This window comes from Cygnus atratus, chromosome 19 (genome assembly GCF_013377495.2).
Source record: "Cygnus atratus isolate AKBS03 ecotype Queensland, Australia chromosome 19, CAtr_DNAZoo_HiC_assembly, whole genome shotgun sequence".
Taxonomy (NCBI): domain Eukaryota; kingdom Metazoa; phylum Chordata; class Aves; order Anseriformes; family Anatidae; genus Cygnus; species Cygnus atratus.
The window spans coordinates 6,638,450-6,652,784 of record NC_066380.1 but is presented as its reverse complement, the minus strand read 5'-3'; the positions used below and the strand labels follow the sequence as shown (position 1 = coordinate 6,652,784).

Below are 14,335 nucleotides of genomic sequence, written 5' to 3'. Positions count from 1 at the left end.
AGCTGTTCACCCTGCTCTGAATCACGCTCTCCTGGATCATTATTTTGGTGGCCTCAGACATCCTGCTGTGGGGCTCACTTGCCAAGGATTCCACCCACCTCCCCATCACCTCCATCAGGCTGTGGGGGAAGGACACAGCCCCCTACCCTGTGGGTGCAGGCAGCAACCCACCACCCCAGGGCTGGCCCCAGCAGCTGCTTCAGGGCCAAAAGGGGCACCCAAGTCCCAGGCACTGGAGAAAGCAGCAGCAGCTCTGGGGGCCTGGCAGGGAGCTCATGTCTCCCCCAGTTCACCTGGACTATAGTTAGTTGAAGCATTTTCAAGGAACTTGCTCCTCCACCTCAGTTTTCAACAAAACATTGCCCTGCAGAGCATTTACCCAGTCCAGGGAGTTGAGGTTTCGCACCAAACAAGCTCAGGCTCCTGAAAAGCAAACACCCTCCTCCAAATCTGGCCACAAACTTGACAAATGCCAGAGCCCAGCAGGACTCAGCTGCACATCCTGGTGCTCAAGCTGGTGTCAGGTCTTCAGTCCAAAGGCCAAAACCTCCACTGAGAGCATCAGCACAAACGAGGGAAGTCATTTTCATCGGCGGTACTTGGGGAGAGCAGAGCTCCGCAGGAATGGGTCCTCCTGGCTGCCTCCCACCGCCAGCCCCAGGGGGAGAGCGATGCACAGGGCCACCAGCATTGCTGACCGGTACCTGCCGACGGTCAGAGCACACCAACGGCTGCCATGGAGGGATGGGGTTCTCCCACTGCTGCTCTGGTTTGCTAGAAGGGGCTTTTCCCCCATGCCCCTGCCCCACAGAAGCATCCCGATCAGCACACCGCACTGGTACAAACTGTGTCCTACATCAGGTCCAGCCCTCACCCCAGGCCTGGTCCTGCCCAAGGGGCACACACATTTGACAGCTCCATTCCCTCTCTCTCACCCCACTTTCCCCCGTTTCCCCTTTAGAGCTTTTGTTTCCAAAGCAATCACCCCAAAGCACAGGCAGGAAAGGCTCCAGGATGTGATGCGGGGCAGTGCTACCCAGCACAGCCAGCACCTGGGCACGTCAGCTCCAAACAGTCTGGTTTAATCCTTCCTGGGCTTCAGCCCAGACGCGGCACAGGTGAGGGACAGGCCCGGTGGGTGGCAGGAGGCCTTCCCCTTTCCTCCTGCACCTGCAAATCCACATGAGATGTCCAAAAAAACAGAAGGAGTTTGCACCATTCGGGACAGTGCTGGCAAACCAGGAAAATATGTCCCCAGCAGCCCCTCTGCCCAGCTGGGCACCGGATCTCTGAGAGCCCTGGGAATAAATCCCACCTTGGGGCACCAATGATGCTCCCCACGGAGTCATGATGCCTGATCCTTTGGGGGAAAGGCAGGGAGCATCCCTGCTAGCGGTCCAGGCAGGAGCAAGCCGTGAGCATCCTGATGCTTTCATGCTGGCCAGGCAGGAGGTCTGGCTGCCCCCAGGGAGGCTCCGCTGCCAGCACGAGCAACCTCATAGCTCATCGTGGGCGGAGGAACGCAGGTAGCCCCCACCACCGCCCCGCGGGTCCCTCAGGGTCTTCTGCGAACCCGTCCAGCCCGTCTGCTTGGAGTCATCGTCCCAGATGGTGGAGGTCTCCGTGTCGCTCAGCCAGTTGCTGTCCCCGGCGTAGTGGGTGGGATAAACCAGGAGGGGGTGAGCCGAGAACACCAGCAGGTCCCGCGGGGCAAAGTGCCGCTTGTAGTCCTCGCTGGGGAGAGCGGGAGGAGAGGCTCTCATACAGAGCGGTGGAGAGAGCAGGGCTGGAAAAACCGTGTTGGGGAAGCCACCACGTGGGGAGGGACAGCGGGTAGCAGGGACGGGCACGGACACTGCGTCCTCAGAGAGGTCTGGGTGAGAGGGGGGCTCCTCGCAGCTCCCCGTCCACATCCAGAGCACTGTCCACCTTTCACCCCCGCATCCCTCCACTTTGATGTCCTGCTCTCCACTTTTCCCACCCGTTCTCCCCAGGGACGCCCTCGATGCTCTCCCTGACCGCCAGCTGCCCCCCCCCCACTCCAGCCACGGCCCCACCGCTGTCCCCAGTCTGGGATGCGGGACAGGGAGGTGCCCCCAATGGGGCCAAGACCCCTGTGCGGGGCCAAGACCCCTGTGCGGGGCCAGCACCGTGCCCCAGCTCCGTCCCCGCCGCCGCCCCCCCGCACTGGCAGAGGGCCATTTTCCAGCGGCCGGCGGCCAGGCGGCGGCTGGGGGGGGAATGAGCTCATGCTGCAGATGTTTTTCTCCAGCCTGAGCAACGCCAGGGGGAGGACGGGGGGGGGGACGGTGATGACGGAGAAGAAACACATGTTCCCGCGGCGGCACGGCCCCACGGCCCCCCCGGCACCCCCCCTGCTCCTTACTTGGGGTGCTTGTCATACATGATGGGCAGGAACTCGTCCACCGGCAGCATTTTGGAGAGCGGCTCGGCGGCCAGCAGCTTCTGCGCCCCGCGGTGGGAGATGGCGTAGGCCAGTGTCCAGTACGAGTACCCGGCCACCACCAGGTTTCGGACACCCTCCACGGGCGCCTCGTCCTCCGCATTCACCTGCTTCCTCCCCAGGTAGCTGCGGGGTGAGAGGTCAGAGCCGGCCCTGTGTTCCCCCCCACCCTGACACCCCCCGGCACCTACATGAGGTCCCAGTCCTGCTGCGCCCCCTCCAGCTCCTCCATCAGGCGCCGCAGCCGTGCTGGGAAGGAGGCCTCGAAGCGCACGTCGTCCTCAAAGACCACCGAGCGCTCCAGCCCCCGGGACACGATCTGCAGGGAGGGCACAGCGCTGCAGACCCGCCCCAGCACCACACTGGGACATACTGGGCCGTACTGGGCCCACTCACCCTGCAGGAGAAACCCTCTCCCTGTGACTCCGGAGAGCCGGTGCTGCACACAGGGTCCCTGTCCCGTGCTGGTGCACCCCCGGCCCCCCAGTCCCGTACCTCCTTCCAGATGCTGTAATGGCTGAGGAAGCAGCCGACTTCACCCTTGGTCAGCGTGCGGCCAGAGAAGGGGTCGTAGTACTCCGGGAGCATGTCCACGCCCAGCACCTTGATGTCACTGCTGTTGAGGGTGCTGCAAAGCAAGGGGTCGCGTTACCGAGGTGTCCCCCCCACGCAGCCCCCTCCCCAGGGTGACACCAGGGGGCTGGCAGAGGTGGCCCCGCACGGTCACCTCCCGTCCACGGCGTCCACCACCCGCGCGGCGATCTCCAGCTCTCGCAGGGACGCCAGCATCCGCTGGCGCCGGTCCGGCCGCCGCACCAGGTTGATGAGGAAGATCTGGGGAGGAAGAGGAGAGCCCCACCGGGGGGGCATATCACTGCAGGACAGGGGATGAGGTGCTCAGCTGAACACCGTGGTGACAGGGAGCAGCACATGATGAAGGAGGGATGGAGGAGAGGCATGGGGGGGGGTTCTGCTGAGCACTTACCTCGTCAAAACCCATTTTGGTGAGAGGCTTGGGGGGGACAGAAATGTGCCTGGAGCGCTGCATGGGGGGGCCATCCACTGCCGAGAGATGGGAAATCTCTTAGGAGATTAGGAGTTGGACTCGATGATCCTTATGGGTCCCTTCCAACTTGGGATACTCTATGATTCTATGAAATCCCTTCAATGGAGCCCGGACCCCTCTGGCAGGGACCCAGGGCCGACTGCCCCACCATGGGGACAGCACCAGGACCCCTCACCCTGAGCCAGACGCGGGGGCCACCACTGGGACCCCCCCAGCGCTCACCCATGGCCTCCAGCGTGAGATGCACAAAGTTGACACGCTCGTCCTCCAGCGTCTGGTGGGCCTTCACCGGGACGTTAATGTAGCCGAAACGCTGCTGGTTGCACACGTGGACCTCGGCGCCTGCGGGACCGGGGAAGGTGAACAGCACAGAGCCCGGCCCCCGGCCCCTGGCCCCCCCTCACCCTCCCCAATCCCTCACCCGCCTCCTGGCAGGAGTAGGCGAAGACGATGATATCGTCGAAGGCCCAGGTGTAGTTGGGGTGAGGCGGGTAGAAGGCCAGCCGCGACGTCTCCTCCTTCCGCAGGTCGATCAGGAAGGTGGCGTACACCATGGGCACGGCGAAGCAGCCCTGGCGCTGCCGGTTCTTGGTGGGGAAGTAGTCGGCCGTCCGGCGGTAGTAGCCCTGCGGCACAGCGTGGTGACGGCGACGAGGCGCAGGGCGCGCAGCGGGGCAGCCCCCCGGGGGTTTTGGGGGCGTACCTGGGGCGTTATCCCGCACCAGAAGTTGGAGTAGAAGGTCTGCGAGTCCAGCATGGGGGCCACCACCGACTTGTTCTGCGCGATGAGGAACTTGAGGGTCTGGTTGTTGGTCAGGATGCTGTCCGTGTCCACGAACTACGGGGCACAGCGCAGGGCCTGGAGGCGCGGGGACGCCCCGCTCGGCCACGACTCCCACACCCCATGTGCGGGGTGCCCCCCGCGCTCCTCCTGCCCTACCAGGATGTAATGCGCCCGCTGCTCCCGGGCGTAGCTCAGAGCCTCCTGCTTGAGCCTCATGAGGTTTTCGTAGCGTTTGTCGCTCCAGTGCTTGGGGCCGAGCTCGTCGGGGTAGGCGCTGTGTGGGGGGAGGAAGGCGGGGGTTAACGGCGCCGGCTGGGATCGCACTAACTGGGTGCAGGCTCCGCGTGCCGGCCGGCTGAGTCAGCCCACGGCTGCTCCTGGCAGCCGCCCCGGGTCTGCAGCAGGAGCCCCGTGGGGATGGCGGGGCCGTGGAGCCCCACAAGCACGGGACAGGGCTGTGCCGCCGCTCGGAGCTGCCCCGAACCCGGCCGGGGAGGACGACGGAGCACCCTCCGCACCGAGCTCTGCCAGCACCCCGCATCCAAGGGAGGTGGAAGGAAATGGGGGAGGTTCAAATCCCGGGGAGAGGCTGTGGGGTCTCTCGCAGCCCGGCCCCGTGCCTCCCAGCCTCACCTGGGCCCCTCCTCCTCCTTCCACACCACCGAGTGATAATCCTTGCCCGCCGCCGCCAGCCACTCGCGCAGCATCGCCGTCGTGTTGTCCGAGTTGTGGTCCGTCGCGCACCTGGAGGGGGGGACGTCAGCCCCGCGGGGAAAAAACCCTCCCTGCACTATAAATACTGCCAGCACCGCGAGGCTGGGGCAGCGAAGGAAGGGAGCGGGGCCCGCTCAGAGAGGCACCGTGTAATTTGAAGGAACCAAAGCTGCGCTTGCAGGAGGAAGGCAAACGGGTAATTTCTTCCCTGACGCTGCCCCGCCAGCACGGGCTGTCCCGCGGCTCTCGCTTGCCCTCAGACCCCGCTCTTGCAGCCTGACACCAGCTTTGCCTTTCCTGGCCCCGTGGCATCGGCTCCTTCCCCTCTGCACCCCGCTGCGCCCCACAGCTCTGGCAGCACCCCCTCCCCAAAGCTTGCCCCCTGCCACGCACGGACCCCGTCCCCACAACAATGCCCGGGGGGAACCCGCTGGGATGGGGCTGAGCCCCACATCGCACCGGTGCCACCCCCATGCTCCTCGCCCCCCTGCAGAGACCCCGAGCTGCCCCCCAGGCCCTGGCACTGCAGGGACCCCAGGGACATGGGGGGAAGGCAGAGCCTGGCCCCCGCATGGCTCCAGCCGTGCCTGCCAGAGACATCGGGTCTGGGGAGGCTCCAGGGGGTGGCAGAGCGAAGGCGAGAGCCCCCCAGCTCCCCCCCAGCACAGCCTCCCCCCCCCATAACCCCTCCCTGGCCAGCCCCTGCCTCGTCGCCCATAAAAGCAGCTGGGGGAAAGTTTCCAGCGAGCTCAGGCAAGCGGCGGCTGCGACAGAGCGGGGAAGGGAAGGGATGGGACGGGGGCTCCTCTCCCACCCCACCGGCACGGTAAAAGGGGTTTGGGGGTGTTGTGTATGGGGTGGGGGGGGTCAGGGACAGGCTCACTGGGGACGGGGAGGCAGCGTCTGTCCCTGGTGATGTGGAGTGTCCCACCCAAGCCCAGGGTGCCCCTCCCTCGGCAGCCCCACAGCTCCGGGAGGGGGGCAGTGGGGGTCTCTGCCCCTCGCTGCAGGCTGTGCCCCCCCCCAGCCCCTGCCTGCTGGGTCCCCCAGCCGGGGCAGAGCCCCCCGCACAGCCCCAGCCCCTCTGGTTCCCACCGGGGTCCCTGCTGCCTGCCACAACCTGGAGTGGGGTCACTCCCCAGGTTCCCACTCCCCGAATCTCTGCCCCCCAGGGGCTCCCACTCCTCCAGAATCCGTTACCCTGTCCCTTATTCCCCCCACGGCTCCCATTCTCCCCGCTCACCCCCCATTCCCCCTGCACCCCATTCCCCCCCCTTGCACCCCCACATCCCCCAGAGCTCCCCCAATCCCCTGGAGCCCCCCCAATCCCCCTTTACTCCCCCAGACCCCCCCCTTCCCACCCACCTCCCCCTCCCTGGAGACCCCCCGCACCCATCACCCCCCCTTCCCCCCACACCCCCCGCTCCCCACAACCCCCCCCCCTTTCCCCCCAGACCCCAAACTCCCCGGGGGGGGGGGGGGGTGTCCCGGCGCCCCCCCCCCTCACCACAGCGCGATGCTCCCCGCGGGGAAATCCAAGCGCTCCAGGGCGCCCAGGCAGTGCGGCAGCGAGTGCTGCGCGTTGCGGGCCAGCAGGGCGAGCACCACCCGGGGGGGCGAGGGGTCCGGGGGGGGCCCGGTGCCGGTGGAGGTGCCGGTGGCCAGAAGCAGGAGCAGGGCTCGCAGCAGCCCATGGCGGAGCGGCGGCGGCGGGCGGGGAAGGGGCGGGCTCCGCGCCCGGGCTGGGACCCGCCGAGCTCCGCGCACCCCCCGCCCCCGGCCCGGCCCCTGCACGGACCCCCCTCACCCCCCCCCCCCGCCGCCACCACCGCCCCGGAGCAGGAGGAGGAGGAGGAGGAGGAGGAGGAGGAAGGGGGCTACAGGGCCAAGGGGGCGGCCAGGAGCTCTCCGCCACCCGGGGAGGAGGGGGGGGCTTTGTTATCTGTCGTGGTTAAATAAAAGCCGACATCAAAAAGCACCCCCCCCCCCCCCCCAAGCCCCCCGGTGGGGTGAGAGCCAGACACGGGATGGCAGCCCCCAGGAGGTGCCCCCCGTGCCCCTTCGCACCCCCCCCCCCCCCCCCCGTGCCCCCCACCCTCGGGTCCCGCCGCAGTGGGCATGGGGCGAGGGGCTGGTGGCCACAGCGCGTCCGTGGCTAGTGGGGCTCGGCCACCCCTTGCCCATGAGTGGCCGGGGTGTTTGGTCCCACTGAGCCCCCCCAGGCCTCGTCCTGGGGCCTTTGCAACATGTCCGAGCTGCTGGACTTTGGGACGTTTGGCCAAAAATTCCCTATAACCAACCTCCGGCCCCATAAATACCGCCCGGTACCCGCAGCGAGCATGGCCGGGGAGCAGCCGTGCCCCAGGGCCACCCCAGCGGTGCTGGGCACCCCTCGGCATGGTGCCCCCAGTGCTCCCAGTGCCGGGAGGGGGCCGGGGGCGCGTTGCCAAACCTTCAGGCCCACCCCGCAGCCCAGCGGGGCGTCCGCTCCCTGCGCCTCCATCCCGCTCGGCTCCTGGCGCCTCCGAAACGCGGCCGGGAGGGCGAAGCTGTCCCACGGCACCTGGAACAAGGACAGGGGAGAAAGTGAGCCGGGGAGGCACTGGGAGCATGGGGGCACCCCCACTATGGGTGGGAGGGGAGCAAAACTGCATTTACACCCGAGCTCGGACAAGTATTTTGGGGACGGGGTCGGCCACGGAGCCCCCGGGCGCTTTGCAGCGACGTGGGGGGGCTGCGGGACCCCAAATCCCCGCAGCAGGGTCCCGGGCAGGATGAGGCCCCTGCAGCCGCCGGGGCCCGGCTCCAGCAGCGCGGCCGCTGCTGCCACCTCCCGGCCCCGCGGGGAGACACCGGGACAGCCCCGGCCGGGGGGCGGGGGGGGGCCGCGGGGACCGGGGGGGGTGGTGGGAGGGTGTTGGGGGGCCGTGCCTGCAGCCTGGGGCCCCGCAGCCCTGAATGCCTGCAGCCCCGCACCGCTGCTGTCCTGCAGCCTCTCGCCCCTACAGCCCTGCGTCCTTGGAGCCCTGCAGCCCTCCAGCCTCACGTGCCTGCATCCTGACGTCCCTGCGCCCCTTTACTCCTGCATCCCTGGATCCGTTTATTCCTGCATCCCTCTACTCCTGCATCCCTACGTGCCTTTACTCCTGCGCCCTTCCACCCCTACATCCTTCCACCCCCACATCCCTGTATCCCTTTACTCCTGCACCCCTCCACCCCCACATCCCTGGATCCCTTTACTCCTGCACCCCTCCACCCCCACATCCCTGGATCCCTTTACTCCTGCACCCCTCCACCCCTACATCCCTGGATCCCTTTACTCCTGCACCCCTTCACCCCCACATCCCTACATCCCTTTACTCCTGCACCCCCCAGGGGTCGCAGACAGCCCTGCCCTGCCCTCAGCATCCTGCAAGGACAGACGGATCTCAGCTCCAGCAGCAAACAGGCTGTGGAGAGCCCTGGTTCCCTGAAAGGCTGGGTGCTGGCAGTGGTTAACCCACAGAATACCCCGTGTGCTCGTCCCCTGCTGTCCCCTCGGTGAGCAGAGGAAGGGGGTGCTGGTGCTGCGCCCTGACCTGGGGGAAACTGAGGCACGGAGCAGTGCAGATCCCAGAGATGGGACGGGACTGGCACAGGAGCAGCATACCCTGCATCACTTGGGGTCACTGCTGTTCGTGCACCTTAAAAGACATCACCCTCAGAGCCCCGAGGGGCTGATGACACCTTACAGTTTGTGCTAAGCAGTGAAAAAGGAAAAAAAAAAAAAAAAAGAAAGAAAGCCGTGAAGGAGCATGGGGAGAAGGGGGAAGCGGAGGCTACCTGCTGTTGTGCCTGCAGGCTCCTCAGGGTGCCAGCCCACCCGGCTCGCTGCGTCTCAGCACCTCCATCGGGGTGGCACGGGGGGGTGGCAGGTCCTCAGGGGGCCCTGTGCACCAGTGGCAGTACCTGCAACACAGAGCCACCATCAGGCCCGAAAGCATCCTGCCCCAAAAAGCCCCTTCCCATCATGCCTGTCATTATTAAAGTCCCGATTTTACCCGGTTAGGGCTGTAAGATCTCTTTTAGTTTTGTTTTTCCCCACTCCCCCAGCCGGGCTGATTTGGTGCAGCTGGGTCCTGCAATCAGAGCGGGACTGGGGCCAGCCCAGAGCCTGCTCCACCTGCCCAAATCCCCCACCTGGCTGCCGATCAAGCCCTGCACCCCCTTGCCCAGCCCTGGACCCCCAGCCCCTGGACCCCCCTGCTCCAGCTGCTGCCGGTGCTGGGCCCCAGGACCCCCAGGATGGGTGCTGAACCCCCTCACCTCTTTCCTGCGCAATGAAGTTTCTGTCAGTGTGTTTTCTTTCTTTTTTTTTTTTCTTTTTTTTTTTACAGGGAAAAGTTGCTTTTGGACCCAGGGCTGAGGTTTTTGGCCATCTCCAGCCTCCTGTCTCCACCCCTTCCTTGACATTTTCTACGTTTTTCAGTAAAGCCTTTGAAAAGTTCCAGGTTCCTCAAACATCACATTCTCCTGGTTTAAAAGGCTCGGATTTGGTTGCAGGAAATTAATAAATATCTACATATATCCAGAGATAATGCGTGTCTGTGTGGCCAGGGGGTTAGTAGAAGTCCCCCAGCCTCCAACAATCCTTTTAAAAACTTATTTCATAGGAAGAACTCCCCCTGTGGCCCCGCTCCGCGGTGTCCCCGGGTGCCCCGGCCACCAGCGCAGCCTCGGGGCCCCCTCCCTCGCCGTGCCACTGCCCGAGTGACTCCGTCCCCTAAAAACCCACTGCCCTGGCCCGCTCAGCCCTGCAGCCCCAGCTGGGGAAACTGAGGCAGGGATCGGGCCCGGCTCCCCTTGCCCCGTGCCCGCCCGCCCCGCAGCACCGCGGTGCTGTGCCAGCTGTTCTCGCCGCCCTCCAGCTGCTCGCTGCATCAGGAGGCCGGGGCTGGCCCCGCAGCCGGGCTCTGCTCCCAGCTCTGTGCTAAACCCATCGCCGGGCGCCGCTCGGATTTCCTCCTCATCAGGCTGCTCCCCCGGAGCAGGCAAAAATACCACAAACAAGCCCAGCGCCTCAAAATCCTCCCGTGTCCCACCTGGAAAAATCCCGGGGGATTTGGGGCCACCCAAGGAATGCCCCGTGAGAGGAGAGGGAGGCTGCTCCGGCCACCTGGGGCAACATCCCCATGCTGGATGGGGATCTGGGGGGATTTTTACTGCGGATGGGGCAGAAAATCACCGCTGAGCCCCTGGATGCCACCCCTTGCCGGCTGGGAAGTGCTGGGGGTGTTTTTGGGGTCTGCAAGCAGTGGGGAGGGGAAGCCTCCCCCAGGGCCCCATCGCCCCTTGCTGGGATCAGGGATGCTCTGCTCCATGGGCACAGCCATGCTGCAGCCTCCCAGCAACCAGGCTCCATCCCCATGGGTGGCACAGGGTGCTCAGCCCCAAAACAGCACCGCTCAGGCTGGACCCCATCAGCGGTGCCAGGCCGGCATCCTCCCGAAGGGGACCCACCGGGGGCACTGGGACACCTCTGAGCAAGGGGGAACCGAGGCTGGGACCTGGGAGGATGCCACCAGCGCATCTCCTAGTTCCCAGCCCCGACCCCAGGCTGTCCTGGCCCCACTGGACAGGATGCGGCCGTGCCAGCACCCCGGGGCACCCCGGCAGGGCGCACTGCTCCTTCCCCCGCTGCGCCCTCTCGGCGGGACGGTGACATTGGGGTGCCCCGGCTGGCACTGACGGGACGGGTCCCCCCACGACGCGCTGACCCGTGCGCTGCCGTCCCCTCCGTCCCCTCCGTCCCCTCCCTCCCCTCCCACCCACCAGGACTTTGGGTCGGGCCCCGTCCCAGCCCGGGCAGCTGTGACCGAAAACAAAGCTGTCCCCGCACAATGCCCTTCTGTCCGTTCCCAGATGCTGACCGCTGGGGTGGACAGCGGCCGGGCTGGAGGCATTGAAGGGCCGTGCCAGGCCCCTGCTGGCAGGGGACAATGTTGGCAGTGATGGAGAGTAGGTATTTCAAAAGGTTTTGTTTTCGGCTGACCCGCGGAGCCAGCGTGACCCCGCAGCCCCCCACCCACCCGTGCTCCTCCGTCCCAATAGAAACCGGCCACATTCCTGACCTCGGGGGGGAAAAGTTTAAAAACTCCTAGCGAGGAGACAATACCGGTGTCATGGCATTGATTTAGGAGGGACTCTTTCCATCACAAAGGCGAGACAAAGGCGCTCGGCGCTGGGAAAGGGGCTTCAGCTCCCGGCTCAGGAGCGGGGCCGCGGCATTGTGCCTGGGGAGCCGGCCTCGCCGCGGGGCGGGCGGCCAGCGGGGCCCGCCGGGTGCCACCAGGTGCCACCAGCCTCCCCACCCCAACCCCGCGGCCACCCCAGGGACCAGGGGCTGGTGCCTTCGCGGGTGTCACCGTCACGGGGCAGGAGGGAGCGTGGGGTGGCCAGGCCCTGTTTTTGTCCATGCGGCAGCACGAGGACAGCCAGCAGCCTCCCCGGTGAGAAATCCCCGGTTGGGGGCTCCCAGGGGTGATGGCTGAGCAGCCGTCCCCTTCCTGGGGGTGCAAGCCCCAAAATCCTGAGCTCCCCCCACCCTGCGGGGTCAGAAGGGCCAAGTTCCCGCTTGGCTCTGCTGGGGACAGCTCCGGGGATGAGGGACGGTGCGGGATGAGCGGCCGCTCTGTGCACCGCTCAAAGGGGGCTTTGTGCACCCCGGGGTGCGCGGAGCCGCCGGCACCCAGCACCGCCCGCCACCACCAGCACCTCGCAGCCCTCCCCGGCACCAGGTCAGGGCCCCCCCCACACCCCGATCAACCCCTCCTCCACCAGCCCGGGCAGCTCAGCCCCAAACCATGGCAAACACCCCCCAAAAAAAGCCTCGAAACTGCTTGAGAAGGCGCCCGACTTACGATGTCCTCTGCCGCAGAGCTCAGCCCACGTCTCCGGACAGCTTCCCAGTGCCGAAGGGCTCTGAGGCTGCACTGAGAGGGTTGTTTTTTTTTTTTTTTTAAACAGGAGAAATATTTTTCTCCCGGTGCTGGACGGCTCTTCCGAAGCAAAAGCTGGAACCAAGTTCATTGGCTTTTCTCGCTCGCTCTCCTTGCCCTAATTTTTTTTTTCCTGGCAGCCCGCGGGAGGAAGGGAGCTGGCAAGGTGATGCTTTTTAGGAAGAGGGGGACTGCTGGCGAAAGAGGCTTTCGCCGCTCGGGGAGCCCGGGGACACTTGGCATCTCACCCGCTCTCCCGAGGGGAGCCGGGGGCAGGCGGAGGGCGGGCGGCGGGGAGGCTCGTGCCGCGGGAGGCTCGCCACCGCGCCGAGGCAGAGCGGGGAGGCCGGTGCAGGTGGAATCCATGGGCCCTGCCACAGGATGCACCGGAAAGCCAATGACATCAGGGTGGTGGTTTTGTGCCTTTTTTTTTTTTTTTTTTTTTCCAGGATGAAATTTAATTTGCAGACGCCTTCCCCTGCGGCCCGCGAGCGCTCGGGCTCTACGGCGACGTGCAGCGAAATTCCTCCCCAAGCCACACAGGCGAGGAGGGAGCGGAGGGCTGGGCTGAGGGTTTATTTTTCCCACTTGGGGATGAAATATATTTCGGTTCCCGACCCGCTGGTGCTGCACGGGACACCCTGTGCACACGGGGGGACGTTTCAGGCAGGTTCAGGGGCCCTGCCCGGCCGGCGCCAGCGCCCCGTTGGGGACCTGGGTCCCCCCTTGTGGGGCCGTGGGGCAGGAGCCGGCCCCGGCCGCCCAGCCCGGGATCGCTCCTTGTGCCTCTTCCCTGTTAATTTTGTTTAGAAACTTGTCAGGTTGGTACATAAAGGAGGTGGAAAGATCAATCCCGGCTTTTCATCAGTGTGGGAAAAAGTATTTCACTAATCCATATTTATTGGTGTAAGGAACCGGGGGGGAGGGAGAGGTACCCTAATGGTCAGGAGCAAAGGACAGAAGGGACAGTTTAAGGCTGCCCTTTTCGGAGGGGTCACATGTCACCAAAATCTTTCGGTTGTCTTTGGATTGGTTACATTCTGTTCTCTTTTTTTCAATTGAGGTTGCCAAGCAACTGGCTAAGACCAGCCAAGATATTTTCTTTATTACAAGTGGAGCAGAAAGCAGCAAGGAGGGGAGAGATAAAAAAAAAAAAAAAAAGGGAGAGAAGAGAAGAAGTTTAGACAATTAACATTTATAGGATCACATAACTTCATTAACTCGGCCGAGATTTGGGAAAGAGACTTAAAAAAAAAAATAAAAGGTGGGGGAGCGTTGGGAATTAAAGCGAGTTAAAAGGCCGCCAGGTCCAGGGGCTGAAACAATGCCCAGCACCCAGGAGCAGCTCCAGGGGATTCCCCGCGGGCCCAGCACCCGCTGAGGGTCCCCAAAGACCCCCAAAGACCCGGCAGGTCCCCGCCAGTGGCTCCCAACCAGCTCAGGGCCTTCGGATGATGCTCTTTTTTTTTTTTTTTTTTTTTTTTTTTTTTTATGCGCTCGATTTCTTTTGATTTTCACACTCCTAGGAGCGGGTTTAGCACCAACGGCGCTGCCAGGGAGGCGCGTGGCTGCGGTGGGGGCCACGTCCCCGCGGCCCTCCTGCCACCTGGCCACGGTGCAGGGCAGGGGCTGGCGGGGACACGAGGGTCCCCATGCCCTGTGCCACCTCCGTGCCTCCTCCCTGCTTTGGGGACACCCCCAGGGTGGGTGCCCCGGGGTGCTCAGGCCTCACCCATTGCCAGCTGTCCCCTGCCCAGGCCTGGCACAGAGATAATGGCTGGGGACAGGGACAGGGACAGGGACAGGGCCACCCAGCACCTCCGTAGGGCTGCTCCGAGCATCCCCAGGGCTGTGGGATCTCCTCTCCCAGCCCAAGCCTTTCCCTCTCCCCACGTGGCTGGAGCCTTTACAAGGAGATGCGGGGAGGCGAGGAGGGGCAGCGACCCCCCCCCCAGGGACCCCCCAGCCCCCTCCCCAAGCCCCCCATGGCTCTGCCCAGGGCCCCCCAGCACCCTGCTGGGCTGCGAGGGGGCCAAGGCAGGGCCCAGCCCCGCGTCCTTCCCATGGCTGCAGGGACCCCACAGCAGCACGGGGACCCCGGGCGAGTCGGGGCTGGGGGCTTTGGGGTTGGGGTCCCCTGGGCTGGGGGGAGCAGGCGATGCCCCCGCTCTCCCGGCTGGCTCCAGCAGCTGCCGGCCTGGCGAGTCAGTAATATTCATCAGGGGACAACAATGAGCATTATTTATCCACAGCATCGGGGGGGGGGGGGGGGGGGGGGGGGGGGGGGGGGGGGGGGGGGGGGGGACGGCGTGGGGTGCAGGTGACCCCAC

The 14,335-nt window shown here is 65.3% G+C and overlaps 1 protein-coding gene and 1 long non-coding RNA gene across 2 annotated transcripts; one reads left to right on the top strand and one right to left on the bottom strand.

Annotated features, from left to right (window-relative positions):
* Positions 1 to 1,066: 1,066 nt before the first annotated feature.
* CERCAM (cerebral endothelial cell adhesion molecule) lies at positions 1,067 to 6,800 on the bottom strand. Its single transcript, XM_035555338.2, has 12 exons — positions 6,536 to 6,800; positions 4,948 to 5,058; positions 4,471 to 4,588; positions 4,234 to 4,368; positions 3,952 to 4,156; positions 3,753 to 3,872; positions 3,450 to 3,526; positions 3,192 to 3,298; positions 2,960 to 3,092; positions 2,656 to 2,783; positions 2,387 to 2,590; positions 1,067 to 1,734 (listed from the first exon to the last, which is right to left on the bottom strand). The coding sequence occupies exons 2-12, from the start codon at positions 5,019 to 5,021 to the stop codon at positions 1,497 to 1,499; spliced, it is 1,539 nt and encodes a 512-aa protein (XP_035411231.1). The 5' UTR covers positions 5,022 to 5,058; positions 6,536 to 6,800; the 3' UTR covers positions 1,067 to 1,496.
* LOC118252259 (uncharacterized) lies at positions 5,025 to 9,595 on the top strand. The gene is made up of 2 exons (XR_004780100.2): positions 5,025 to 5,224; positions 9,405 to 9,595. It is a non-coding gene; the product is annotated as an uncharacterized LOC118252259 (long non-coding RNA).
* The last annotated feature ends 4,740 nt before the right edge of the window (positions 9,596 to 14,335 follow it).

What these genes read in the sequence shown, in the direction of transcription:
- CERCAM (XM_035555338.2), bottom strand. Translation starts at nt 5,021, where the DNA reads ATGCTGCGCGAGTGGCTGGCGGCGGCGGGCAAGGATTATCACTCGGTG. An exon ending in ATTACAGCATCTGGAAGGAG is followed by an intron (nt 2,784 to 2,959) that starts GTACGGGACTGG and finishes CCCTCCCTGCAG; the next exon opens with ATCGTGTCCCGGGGGCTGGA. An exon ending in CAGCAGGACTGGGACCTCAT is followed by an intron (nt 2,591 to 2,655) that starts GTAGGTGCCGGG and finishes CTCACCCCGCAG; the next exon opens with CTACCTGGGGAGGAAGCAGG.